Raw genomic sequence first — 14,903 nt, forward strand, 5'->3', positions numbered from 1 at the left:
CAGCGGTTTTTTTAAGATTATAGTATTCTGACTACGACTGGGAACTAGTAGGAATAGTCTCCGGAACTAATGATCCAATTAAAAAAAAATATTAGAAAGCTATAGTACGACACAACTTAGATGTAGCACAGACAAAATTCGTAAAACCGATCACATCCGAATTAAGTGACTTCAAAATCATCAAAAATTTTATTTTCTTATGCGAAAATGATATTTACGCAAACGTTATAATTTTTAATGTCATATAACCAAACGCATTTGGAAAATTGACGATAGTTTTTTTTTTAATTTGTCGATGCTACATTTAAATTGCGTCGTACTACACATTATTCCTGAGTGTTACATATTCTACACATGCGAAGCCGTTGCGAGTCGCTAGTATATATTTATATGTATCCGCTCAAAGGATAATCTCCATAGTACTTCATCGTATTCAACGACAAAGCGAGCAAACCCGCGCAAACACTCAAAGCACTCCAAATAAGTATTGCATTAGTATTAAAACAGTTTTATCTCGGAGGCTCAAAGATAATTCCCTCTAAAGGCTAAACATTAAACCTTAAGTTTCTAACCATATCCACTATCTAGTTCAAGATAAACAAATTAGAGAAACTGGCGCCGTATCAGGGACGATTAACCTAATGTATATGGAAGAGGCAAATTAGACGCATGTCAATTGTATCGATACGAATTGACGTCGCAGTAAAAAGCGTGATCGATTGGCTGATGATAGCCAACTTGGATCAAATCGTTGGACGAGCTGCTCGATAACGAAGCGAGCTAGGTTATGTCTTCTATACTTATATAATTGTTTTGCTTTAATACTATAAACAGATAATACAAGTACATAAATATATATTAGGTAATGTGATTATTATAGTTTAAGATTTATTTAATATATAAACTTTATCTTAATATATCTTTGCAAAACATAATATACAAAAGTACTGTCAACACATCCAATAAATAAACAAAATTCCTTTCGAAGAGATCCAAAAACCAATATTTGCATATTCGAAGCAAACATTGGCGCAAATGTTTGCCAAGGGCTTGCATTTCTCCATTGCTAGGCGGTTCGCATCGACACTAACTGTTAGACAGTGCATAGGCGTCTTATTGATGACCTAAATGCCGGACTCTTTGTCAGCATTTTGTTTTATTTATACATTATTGATACCTGATGTGCTGTACGTTAAAAGAATACCATTGTATTCGTATTTGTAATTAATATAATTCAACTTGATTCTCGCATTGGTCAGAGTTGGTTGAATATACCCTATTCAACCAACTCTGAGTTGATAACATTAACAGCCTGTAAATTTTCCACTGTTGGGCTAAGGTCTTCTCTCCCTTTGAGAAGGTTTGGAGCATATTCTACCACGCTGCTCCAATGCGTTTTGGTGGATTACGGACATATACGGCAGAATTTCCTCACGATGTTTTCCTTCATCGCCGAACACAAGTTGAATTATAAACACAAATTAAGCACATGAAAACTTAGTGGTGCTTGCCTGGGTTTGAACCCGCAATAATCGGTTGAGATGCAGGCGTTCTAACCACTAAACACTTATGAAATTTCTCTGGCTTGTTATAATCACTTGGAAAGCAGGAATGTCTGAACTCTCTCCGGTCATGTCAGGCCGTCCTTTCGGAATATAAGATCGAGGGAATAGAGAGTCGGACCTGAGTTTATTCACACACTTATTCACAATGTTATTTTGTGCGCAGTTGGTTATTCTACGATTTTCAATTTAGACAGGAGTATTTCTAATTGGAACATGTGTGCGGACACGTTCCAAGAGAATACCAATATCACAAAATACAAGTCATGAAATTTCTTTAAGCTGATATGTAACTGTATCTAAAAATAACGATCACAATTGTTTATCTTTAAAATCTTAGTAAAGTTTATTTATGTTGTCTGTGCATTGGAATATTTCTGCCGGTCTAATTAATAATACGGTCTAATTAATTAAATAATTCAAACTACCTAAGCCAGTGGGGCAATACAAGTGTTACAATGTTTATTCATATTCAGCAGTTTCTCTTTCAATTTCGATACAATAATGTTCAGTGGTAGAGTTGAAATCCCACTTTTAAAGTTTGTTTTTTTTTTTCAGGGTTACGTACCCAAAGGGTAAAACGGACTCTATTCCTAAGACTCCGCTGTCCGTCCGTCAGTCCCTCTGTCCGTCTGTCACCAGGCTATTGAAAAGGCTCTTAAAATTTTCACAGATAATGTTTTTCTGGTGCCTCTATAACAAACAATACTAAATAAACAGAATATAAAATTTAAAGGGGTTGCCATATAACAGATATGATAATGTTTATGTGTTGACCTTTCGGGCGCGAGTCCCACGCGCACTTGGCCGGTTTTTTATTGTTTATTTTCATGACAATAATGCAATTATTACTAGGCAAAGTTTGCCTTTGAAAATAAGTCTACGTCTCAATAGCCCAAAGCGATTTGTAAATCGCGAGTTCGACTCTTTGAATTTTTCTCTTGGTATCATCACAAGTTCCATTTAAAAGTTAAACCGGGATTAACATTATTGCTTGATATAATACATCGCTATTCTAATTTAAAAAAAAAATTATATATTGAAATTTTTAGAAGTATATTTTGTCTTTAGAAATAAGTAAACTCACGGTATTAGACAAGTTGTACCGCCGATGGTATTAATATTCTTAACCGTGAATTAATCTACGGACTTAAGTCGCCAGCCTGCCACTACATCCATCCAAGTTGATTTATTTTAAACGCATTTAAATTTATTTTATATGACAACATTTGTAAGCTTTTAAGTCTTTTTCAATGGCATGGTGCCATTACGACTGCGACTGACATTTATACAGCCTTAATAATTTGCCAACCGGTATTAATGCCAAGTATTAGATTTATCACATGTACATTTTGAAGGTTTAGGAATTTAGCTGCAAATTATAATATAGATTAAAAAATACTAAGTATTGAATGAATTAAATATATCGAACTGATTTTACTGTAGTAATCCACTAGCTTTCCCCTGGAAGGATGTCTTGACATTGAGAAGTAGTCGGAAACGAAATGACATGTCTTTGTGATAGTGACAAAAAATTTAAATTAGCATTATCTGTGATGTACATACAAATTCATTCATTCATTCGTTCATTTCATGCAGACACATTGTGATCGTATCTTGTATTATATTTCATTATGAAACTATACAATTAATATTAATATCTTAAAATTTAAGAAAGATTTGGGGTATTTATTATTTGTAATCTTGGGCATATACATATGTATCCCTGGTTTTCCATAAATAAATAAAAAAAAAACTATCGCTTGTACTTTTTTAATTACTATCCACGAAACGTACAGATATTTGACAACAAAATACATCTTTATACTCTGTATATTCATAATAATTTTCGTAAACCGTGACAATACATTTATTAAAATATAAATAAAAAATACAAATTCATTTTTAAGTCACTAGCAAATAATATATATCTTAACTAAGTATCTCAATTAAAAATCCACACAGTCTTCCCGTGCACTGATACAGCGTGTTCATATTTTAAACCTTCTTCTTGATAGAATAATACACCTTCGCAATGTTATGGAACATTCTGGGATGTTACTGTAATGATATTTACTAGTCATCAAACCATAAACATTTGTTTACATGACGCAACAAACCATGCCGTTACATAAATTATTTATTGGCGATGGTTAAATTACAATACCGTCAGATGTTAGTCTTAATTCGGTTCAAATGTAACTCGGTTAAAATTTATAGTTACACGTTAATAACGTTGTTGTTACTGCGTTATAACTATTTAACGACTGCGCGCGTCCGAAATATCTGTATGACTACGGAAATGCAATTGAGCAACGCGTTTGAAATGGTTTTTGTAATTGGAATACGTTCTATTCTTATTTTAAAATATATACAGTGTACAGAATAGACTGCGGTTAAAATAGGTGAATATTCAATGAATGTGGCGGGTTGTACTTAGTTTTACAATTCATCTCTTGTTCGGCGGTACTAGAAGAACATCGTGTGGAAAGCTTCATGTATCGGACAAAAATCTTCCACTAGCCGACTAGCATTAGCGTATGTGAATGGTGTGAATGGCGGAATAAGTTTATTACCAAAATGTATAATGAAACCTTCGTACTTAATAGTGTATTAAAAGTGTGTCTTTTTTTAATTCTATTTTATTTATTTTCAGGCAGTATCAGAGCAACGTGCGCCCGAGCCAGTTGAGATGCAGGCCCGCCAAAGCCTCTTATGGCATTTACTTATCGACCTACCCATATTATTGCTCGGTGAGTCATTATATACGTTTATCCTTTAATAAAGACATATAATACATATATTTTAAGAATACTACAGCTTTGAATTTAATTATGCAAAAACCTCAACTCAGGATTGTCTTAAATCCGGAAACTTACCATTAAGTCTGCAGGTGTATAACTTTTACGAATTCATTAAAATAGGAACGACGTACCGGATGTTACTATTTGGAATAAAATAGTTGGACGACGGGCAAATGGGTCACCTGAAGGTGCATCGCACATAGAGTCGCGCTGTAAGAAATATTAAACATTCCTTACACCCGCGTCAAGCCGAGATGGCCCAGTGATTAGAACGCGTGCATCTTAACCGATAATTTCGGGTTCAAACCCAGACAGGCACCACTGAATTTTCATGTGCTTAATTTGTGCTTATAATTCATCTCGTGCTCGGGGGTGAAAGAAAACATCGTGAGGAAACCTGCATGTGTCTAATTTCAACGAAATTCTGCCACATGTGTATTCCGCCAACCCGCATGGGAGCAGCGTGGTGGAATATGCTCCAAACCTTTTCCTCAAAAGGGAGAGGAGGCCTTTAGCCCAGCAGTGGGAAAATTTACATGCTGCTAATGCTAATGCTAATAAACACCCGCGTCGCCAACCTAACCGAACTAAGATGTTCTGTCGTTTGTGCCAGCTTACTCACTCTTCAAACCAGCACACAGTAATACTGAGTATTCTAACTAGAGAGTGTGGAAAAGGAATTTAAAACAAAAGTTAAGCCAATCTTCAAGATTTAACGTGAATAGTCTAATCTTATAGTGGGTAAAACTACAAAGCCCAGTTACTTATAATACTGAAATCTTTTCCTAAACGCGCTGTATCTTTTGGTATTAGTTTTATGCATATTGGTTTATTTATTTTTTTTTCACAAAAACATTAACAAGTTAATTGAAAGTTATACTTTGAATATTTAAAACACTTGAGCGAAAACACTAAAAGTTAAAGGGAGTTCTACATGAAAGAAAACAAATAGTGAACGTTCTTGAATGCACCATTCAGGATTGCACAATTTCCCATAAGACATAAATATTGTACGTATTGCACCATGAAATAGCAATCATAACAATAAATAACGGATATCAGGCGAGCTGGGTTAAAACTGATGAGGCACTCGAGCGATAGATCACGTCACATCACGAGAAGCGGTCTGTGGGTGAACGTTTATGGCTTTAGGAGAAAATCTTTGGAGATCCTACGAATTGAACGTTTATTTCCCAAGTTTCATAGCGAAATTTATTTGGCTGAATTCGGAGTGAAATTGCATGGTTGAATTTGAGTGCCGTTTCATTGCTGGGCTTTTACATGAGTCTTGGAAACAATGTTATTCAGGAAGACATGTGATGAAATGGTCATACCAACTCAGATGGGTTCGCACTATTCCCTGCCACATAGGACGACAATGGTCATAGAGAAAACAGCTAAGCTCTTGGGCTAGTAAGTTGTCAAGGTTGGCAGCTATGAGCAAAATTCGGTCAGGAAAACGTAATTTTGATTTCGCCATATAATGGAAGTCGATTAGTTTTACTATCAACGATTACTATCCGCTCGACGACTTGATTACTGCTTAGAAGTAAACCGATACGCGCTTATCCGAGATCTAAGGCAGTACAAATGTAAGATTGAATTATTGAGACAACGATTTAACATATCTTTGTAAAGCTTACTGATTTACGAAATTAAATCGATTCTCTATCGTAATTATTTCGTTATTGTCATTTATGTCGTTATTTGGATATTGTAGCGTGATTTTATTTTTATTTTATATATAATTCTAAAATAAAAGTAGCCTCCTTATTACATCAGCTATCTGCCAGTGAAAGTCTCGTCAAAATCGGTTCATCCGTTCCAGAGATTAGCCAGAACAAACAGACAGACAGACAAAAATTGTAAAAAAAATGTTATTTTAGTATATGTACCGTGTATATGCATTTAGTAAAACGCGGTTATTTTAATATTACAAACAGACACTCCAATTTATTATATGTATAGATTTTATTAAATATTTGAAATGATCTAAAATTACCTTATGTATTGCTTTATAAATTAAATGACAATAAAACCATCGTAGGACTCAAACGCGCTGTATCTTCTGATTCTTTATCTATAAGTTTTATGAATATTATTTTAGTAGATTTTTCAAGTAGTGAAAAAATAATTCATCATTTATTCATATAGATTTAAGTAAAATATTATCAAATAATATTAATACAAAGTATGGCTACCCGAGGAGTGTAGGGTCAAGTTCGGCGTATGTTGCAATTTTTATTTTGTTTTCAAATTTAAATATTTTTAAATCTGTTAAAGCGTTTTTTTAACAAACAATGGTTTTAATTACGTAGGCAGTTGTTTTGTTATTCTAGTCGTATTTCAACTAGTTGTTACTTGCGACTTTCGCTTTGAAATAGCTTTATTGTTAACGGTGGTGTGTTTATGTTAAGAAACAATTGCCATAGTTCACAATCCCTTATTGCACACCTCAAAGCGAAACGGCTTATTAGTAGTCTATTGCAGTCTCATGTAAAAAAAAAGTAAAATTATTTTTATAAATATTAAGCTGGATGCTAACTTCTGGATGATGCCTTCTCAATTTTTAAGAAGAATATTTGAATCTTATCTAATCAGAATTGATAACACATGTAGAAAACTTTCGATCCGACATGCAGGTTTCCTCAAGACGTTTTTCTTCAAAGACGAGGATGAGATGAATATTCAACACGAACCAAGTACATAAAAATCACTGCCAAGCAAGGTACATGTACCCCGGGGAAGCTTAAAGCCACTGCGATCGTCGACTTCGGCTCGGTTTGGAGAAACTGCAGGATCGTGTGGATTTAATGCATCCACAGCCTCACCCATGCTGTGCTCCGCTCAGCTCAGTCGGAACTCTCTACAGTGCTACTGGTGCTTGCCTAGGCTTTTTACGCGGTTCATAATCCCAATGTGCTAGCTATTCTTCATACCAAATTATAGCAAACGTGACAAACTGACATAAATTACCCATTTATACATTAGCGTGGATTTGGAAACATGCGTGCAGTAAAGCCTTTCAACAATGGTGGAATGTATCAATTTCAATTTGTAATATGAGTGCTTTGTTTTTTTAGTATCATTTTGTGTCGGACTCGCGGTAACCCGAACTGCTCAATGTTGACATTAAGTTAACACGACGCTCGTTTAGATGATGTTTAAACCTTTTAAAGGCACTTTGTTTGGATTTCAACTGGTTTACTGCTTAGACCATAGAGCTAGGCATAGTAGAAATGTCACGGATATTTTACTTAGCCACATCGCAACGGATTAGCGCAGTATTATCAGAATGGAACACCACTCAGTCATTTTTACAAAAGGCATTAAAAGAAGTCCTTATTAAAATTAATAGAATTTACTAGAAATCCAATCATATGTGTTATAATATAATCATATATAACACTCACTCACACAGACACGAACTTCTAAATCGAACAAAATTGAATTCAGTATTTTTGATTTTCAAAAATCGAACGCATTAAAATTACAATTAAAACAAAAAATGAATAATGAAAATAAGCATTCCGCTATAATATGGTTTATTGCAAGTATGTAAGTGCTATTTTTAATTGCGTTAAAACTGTATATAGTACACATATACTTAAGCGGTCCGGTAACAATTTAGCAATGCTTTTCACTGTTTGTTCTCGGGTTTTATGTGTTGATATAATCTACTATTTTAAATGCGAAAGTAACTACGTCTGCCTGTTTGTCTGTCTGTCTGTTTGTCAATCTTTCACCATCATACCATTAAACCGAATTTGATAACATTTGATATGAAGCAAGCTTGAATCTTAAGGATGGACATACTACTTTTTTTTAATTCACCAAACCCCAGAGGGGGTCAAATGTGAGGTGCCTGTTTGTGTGCTATATGTAAAGTTTTATAAATTTCGCGTGTGTTCAAGTCGTGTGCAAGTCGGTTTAAATATATCAACTTGATTCATAAGATATTTTGCTCGTATTCGTCAACTAATTACCGCCCACGACTTTGCCTGCGTTTTTTTTTATTAGTGTTTGATACCCTATGTCGTTTCCTGTACCATAGCCAGCGTATTTTCAAACGATCTGTTGAGTAGTTAAGACGTAAAAGTATAATAAACATATATATTTATTTAATAAAAAAAATATCATGTTCCTAATTCGAAAGACGAATTACGGCTATATCGTGTTCTATTTTTAAACCTATTTAGGTATTGTTATAAAGTAATGCGATTTCAGTTTGCTAGTAAAAGGCAATGTTGTAAGGAGTTTGATTATGAGTCAACCTCCTTTAATACAATATCAACTTTTATCTAAATAATACCTATAGGTATAATAATTGAATATTCTAGATTAGTTTTCTTTATTTATTGTGTTGTGTATTGTGTAGAAATTAAAGATACGATTACGGCTACCATTTTTTTAAAATCTATATGTTATAGCCCGTTATGTATCTCCACATAGGAATGGACTATTATCAACTAGTCAACGACAAAATATATCGCAATTCTTACATAATATATGGTTCAATAGGTTGATATTTCAAGTCAAACAAAACCGCAAGCATCCACTAGTAGATAATAAAATTCGACACCTCAATAGCTGTAAGACTCAATAGGCTGTCATCTCGCTTTTCATCTCGGGTGGTCTCGTGACACCTGAATCGTTAATGACAAGAGAATGTCACAACGGGATCGCGGTATTGACGCATTAATAAATGCACTCAGTGTGCTCTGTCCAGAAATGTATATTTTTTTTTTAATTTTGAAAGGCAAACGTAGTAACAGGAAATCTGGTAAGCGTTCCCGCACACTCGTACACACTGCAAAATATAAACCATTTAACTTAGACCGTATCAACCGAACTGAGATGACTCTTGTGCCGGTAATTGCACTGGCTCACTCACCCTTGAAACCGGAACACACCAATACAAATTATTCATGTTTGGTGGTACAATAATTGCGGAGGGACTGATTCTAAGAGGTCTGCTAAAATCACGGAAAATTAAAATTGGTGCGATGCTGTCTAGAAAGAAATCCTTAGACACGTAAAATTGAGAAGGGCCAAAGGCATAGACAGCAGGTCTACAGCTTCTTATTTATTTAAATAAAAAAAAAATGTTGGTAAAAAAAGTGTCACTTTGACAATGTAAACATACCATCGATCGGATAGTAGATAACCTTTACGTAGAAAGAAGACAAGACGCAGTCAGTTTGTCTCTTTCTAGATTGTGATACTGCTCAGATAATCCAGCCGTCATGGTATTTAATAGTAATCAACATTGAGGATTCACGTCTTAATTATTCATTGTCATAGTATTACGAATTTTATAATTTTATTCCAGTAAATAAAACAAATAAAACAATCTAATCAAGTTCTTAATTTCATGGCTTTCAGTCGTGCCAAGCGGACACTAAAGCAATCTCTAGACGATGCCATTTTGACAGGACTCACAATATAGCTGTCTCTTTCCCTTGAGCTGGATTATTAGAGATAGCGAGTCGTTTTAACTAAAGTTAGACTTACACTTAAAGATTTTTCACAACCGAATTATGGTTGTTTAAAACCAGCAATTATTACGAATCTGCACATTAACAAATGCGTGTGTTACCTTCCTTCAATGTCAATTTATGTCATTTTATGTCAATTTATAATAATACACAGACTAAAACTGTGGTTTAATTAAGAACCAAAAAAATTAAATTAAATTTCCCAAAATCTTAACTGAAAATAACTAGGTAGGTACTTGTTTTGATTTGATGAAAAAAAAAAACATTATTTGATACCCTTGACTTTGTGTATATCATCTGTCTATCTTTTGCATGAAGATGTGGAAGTACTGGACTGGTCAATTCCAAATTTATACCGCTTAAAAAAATTTATCGACATTAAAAAACAACTCTGATAATAAGAAAAATTTTTACTAGTATTGCTCCAGTTCTTGTATCTATCGATATAATATTTGTCGATGTCACTATTAGTAACAAAATTATCGATGGTTTGAATGTGTCGTGTATAGTTGATCCGTTCAATATTCCCTTCGTGGGTGGTCCTCGCGACACCTGACACTGTTGACATAACACAATGTCACGACATGTCCCGTTGTCGTGCACGTTTTGTTCATTTGTAAGTTATACCACAAAGCACGATTAATAAAACCTAGTGATCGAACGTTGGTCGAAAATCGAACATATTCATTATTTAAAATTAAAAAAAAAAACATAAAAGGATGTTTCGAACGTATTTCTTTCTATTTTAATTTTCAATTTTTTTTTAAATTGTTAATATTTTTTTTAAAGCTACCAAAAAAAACCTGAGAACATCGATTGACAAATCAAGGAGGTAAAGGTACTGAACTGTTTACTTTTTTTGCGTTTATAGATAAAATGTATACTTTTTCTGTAAGTTTTTGGCGTAAGTACTAAGTATAGAGCCTAATCATATTTAGTTCGATAATAAGATTAGCATTGTCCATTATTCATAAAACGATAAACATTTATTGGTATATAATGATAATTTGCTTTCTAATGCAGTAAAGACATGAATACTTAAATGCTTTTCGCTATAGTTATTAATGCATTGAGGAATACACACACACAAACACACACACAGCAATAGACATATTCTTTTATAACTTTCCTTTAACAATTATCAATAATATTGTTTTAAAATGAAATGAAAAAAGATATGGTGTGAAGTTGTCTAATTCAACTTGGCACTTAATTGTCAGTTTTGCGAACAACTTCATCATTTAGTTTCCATGTCACCCTGCGCGCATCGTAAAAATTACTGTCATTATTTTCATAAAGCGTCAAAAGCGGTCTACCTTCATAATTGTTATACTATTGATTCACCGCTAGGTAATATTTACCAATAGTGTAAAACTAGCCTTATATTAAAATAAATTTAAATAGATTACATAACGAAATACATCAACGAAGTTAAAGTTGAGTTTAATTTTGACATGTCCTTGACTCGCGCTATCGCTTTACATCTGACTGGCGACGCTGCGCTACCCGCATTGTTGACATTTCGTGACACGTGTGACGTACGGTACTGGCGAGAAGAAAATACAATAACATTAAAATAAAAATAACTAATAGACAGTAATTAAAAAAATATATATTGAAAATGATATTCTAAATACTTTTTATCGAGTCAGCTATTTATTATTTTTATATTGTTAATAGATACATACTTATCATACCCAAGATCTACTAGAAACATTAGTCCTTTTTAAATAAAAATAAAAACACACAATCGTTTCGCAAACAAAGTGTGCAAATATATTCACAGATAACATGTATGAATTATCGTACGATAGGTACATTCTAGAAAATATCATAATCCTCTCAATGTAGTTTCGAAAGAAAGTAATACCTTTTTGACAATGTCAGTGTCATTGCTATCATGAGTTTTCACTGATAATTCAGATTGAACGCTTATCAGAATTGATACGTACTAACTGACATACTCGTAGTGTACTTTATCATTGTTTATTGGTACACATGTTATGTTAAAAAGGGTCTTTATTAATCTTCTGCTAATATAACCTTTATATAAATTAATAAAAATAATCAGAGTTGTAGTATAAACATTTTAATCATCGCCTTAAAATTTAATGACAAATAAAACAAAAATGATTATCACGTTCTATGTCTGGATGTGCCCAATATCAATCATATAGATTACTAATAAATAATATATTACTTTAAAACAGTTAGATACATATATAAGTATAAATAAAACTAATTTCAAAATAATTCACACGTCATGGCTAACCATGTTTAGAGCCGTAGAAATGTCAAACGATAGTATATTTAATATGATAATTGGCTATAAGTTTACGCAGTCGTAAAATGAACATAACGTTCTATTTGTAATTTACTGGGACCTATCTTGTTTACAAATGTTTAATTAAATATAAATAGCATATCAAATTGTTTTTTATTACAGTTTTCAATTACAAATTGTCGAAACTACGACAATAATACGTAAAAACATTATAATATTTCGAAAATAGAATCCGGTATTGTAAATAAAAAAAAAAAATAGTTGAAGAAATACAAGTCTTGCATACTCAAACGTAATTGTTTTTTAATTGACACTCGTGATGGTCTAGTTTACAATATGAACAAGGAACCGATTTAATTTTTTAATATTGTGTAGGTAAATCCCATTTAAGACAAAGCTTTTGTATTAATTATTTATCAAAGTACATATTACTTTTGTACCTGATCACCACACTATAGAGCAGCGTGGTGGTCAACTATAAAACCTTCTGTAGGTGATGCTTTTACAATTTGAAATTCGGGCTTATTTTCAAATAAATAGGTTTTATATATTTATAACTCGAGATATTATAATGTATCCGTCAACGAGTTGTATTTTATCTGTTATTAAATATTCTATTATGTTGTGGTTAATATATATAAAAACAGAGCTATTTATGTATTTATTAGTTATGACTTACAAATAAAACATTAAAATTTTCCTTTAACAGTGTATAGGAAATATTTAATATGGACAAATAGTCTGCATTTATACAAAGTATTATACGTATTTTTACTGACATTAAATCCTTAAATATATACAAAGTATTTACAGTAACTATTTTTAATTCATATTTGAAGAATTAACCTCTAGTATAAAAAAAAATGTTGAATAAATTGTACAAAAATATAATAAAATATAATAATTGTTTATTTTTCTACAATATTTTATACAAAATATTTAAAAAAACATATCAACTATGAAGAACTTTCAAAGATTTAAATAACAAAGGTTTTTCGCGACTGTACTTTATTGCTGATCACAGATTTCCCAATTAGGCTTAGTTTATTAAAACAAACCGATTCGTCGTAATCCGAATATTCTATTGTAATCGATATTTTAATCGTTGATGCAATCGGTGACGTTTTGCGACAGTTATAATTGGTGTGCGTTTATAGATAGAAAACGATTTCGAATAACGAAGCAATTTGTATGTTAGGCGACAAAAATTAAAAGTCGGTCTAGAATATAGGATATGATCTAGCATCCATTATTTTAAAATGCGACACCATAAAATATATCTATGCAACCAAAATTATAGCGAGACTATTATCTACATAGATTTTAATACGTAGTGTAAATTCATTTAAGAAGTGATGCTTCCACCGCTTCGGAATGTAGATTCTACCAAGAAACTCAGTAGCTACTCTTTTTCAACATCTAAAAATACAGTCATATTAGTTAAATACAGTATATATATGTAATATATCCCGCCTGGAAGTCAACAACTTCAACAAGCTTTAACTCCACGCTTTTTTATCATCTATATAATCTTGTATCGAATAATATGCCTTCTTTCTTCTTTATTGAAAAATAACATGTAGATTACATGAGAATTTTCCTAATTTATGTTGAATACCAATAATTTGGATTAAAAAAATAAATTAGGTTTTTTTTGTAATTCTAGTGTCATGTCAAATAAATGCGGCATAGCATACTTTGCCTGTGTTAACTTTTTTTTCTTTGGCTACAATCGCATAACATTCAGCCCAATATATATATATTGTTAATATATAACACTACCTAGTCTTTAAAAGTAGCACGCCACACTTTCCTCATGCAATTTATAACGTATGAAAACGCAAGAACGTTTGCCTACAAAGAATGTTTTGTATTTTTATCATTAGATATAACACGTCGCGTACGAATCGTTTCCTGTTTGCCAAAAGATAAAAAATGAGCTATATGACAAATATGTAGGTAGGCTACTTACCTAGACGTTCAGATTTAGTCGCTTCCCGTCATTACCAAGCTTTACCGTTTTTTTATGAGACGGTACCAAATTTTAAATATTTATATAGTTACGTAATAACCCGCGTGGCGGCGATTTAGTTTTTCACAAGCCGGACCCACGGCTTTGCTTTTGAAATTTATAAGTTTTATAACACACACCACCAGGCTAAATTTAAATTCCATACATACATAAAATAACAGCACACTTTTGATGAACTGTGCGAGTGAAAATTAATTAACTGTACCACATTAAGTTACCGTACCTACTCATCCCATACACACACATACACACACACACACACACACACACACACACACACACACACACACACACACACACACACACACACAATCTCATACATTTTACTTTAACTTTTTAATTTGATATTATTAATTTATATTTTATTTTTATTTATGAAGAAATGATCTTACACAAATAAAAAAATATTTTGTTAATTCTTGAAATCAACAAAGAAAAATAGTCAACTACAATAATTATTATTACTATACTCTTGTTAATTAATTCTAAACGGTTCCAAGATACGATTGATTTTTAATAAAGCATATTTAATACCTTGCGCCGTTAGAAATAAGGGCTAGAACATTTTATTTTGTTTGTAAAATAAAATGAGGTCAGTGGATGCAATACGCTAATTTAATAAAAACGTGTACGGTGTGTGATGGTAACAAAATATACATCCGAAAATAGACATTAATACATTGTAATAAATTGTAAAGTACCATAACAGAGTTTAATGTAAAT

At 32.4% G+C, this 14,903-nt stretch overlaps 1 protein-coding gene across 2 annotated transcripts in view; it reads left to right on the top strand.

Moving 5' to 3' along the window:
• LOC125070359 (phospholipid phosphatase 2-like) overlaps positions 1 to 14,903 on the top strand; it is an 82,965-nt gene that overhangs the window by 55,959 nt on the left and 12,103 nt on the right. For both annotated transcript variants that reach the window (XM_047680193.1, XM_047680195.1), the window contains exon 2: positions 4,219 to 4,315. In XM_047680193.1, coding sequence (XP_047536149.1) covers positions 4,219 to 4,315 — 97 coding nt within the window. The remainder of the gene's footprint in view (positions 1 to 4,218; positions 4,316 to 14,903) is intronic.

Source organism: Vanessa atalanta, chromosome 17, assembly GCF_905147765.1.
Source record: "Vanessa atalanta chromosome 17, ilVanAtal1.2, whole genome shotgun sequence".
In the NCBI taxonomy this organism is placed as follows: domain Eukaryota; kingdom Metazoa; phylum Arthropoda; class Insecta; order Lepidoptera; family Nymphalidae; genus Vanessa; species Vanessa atalanta.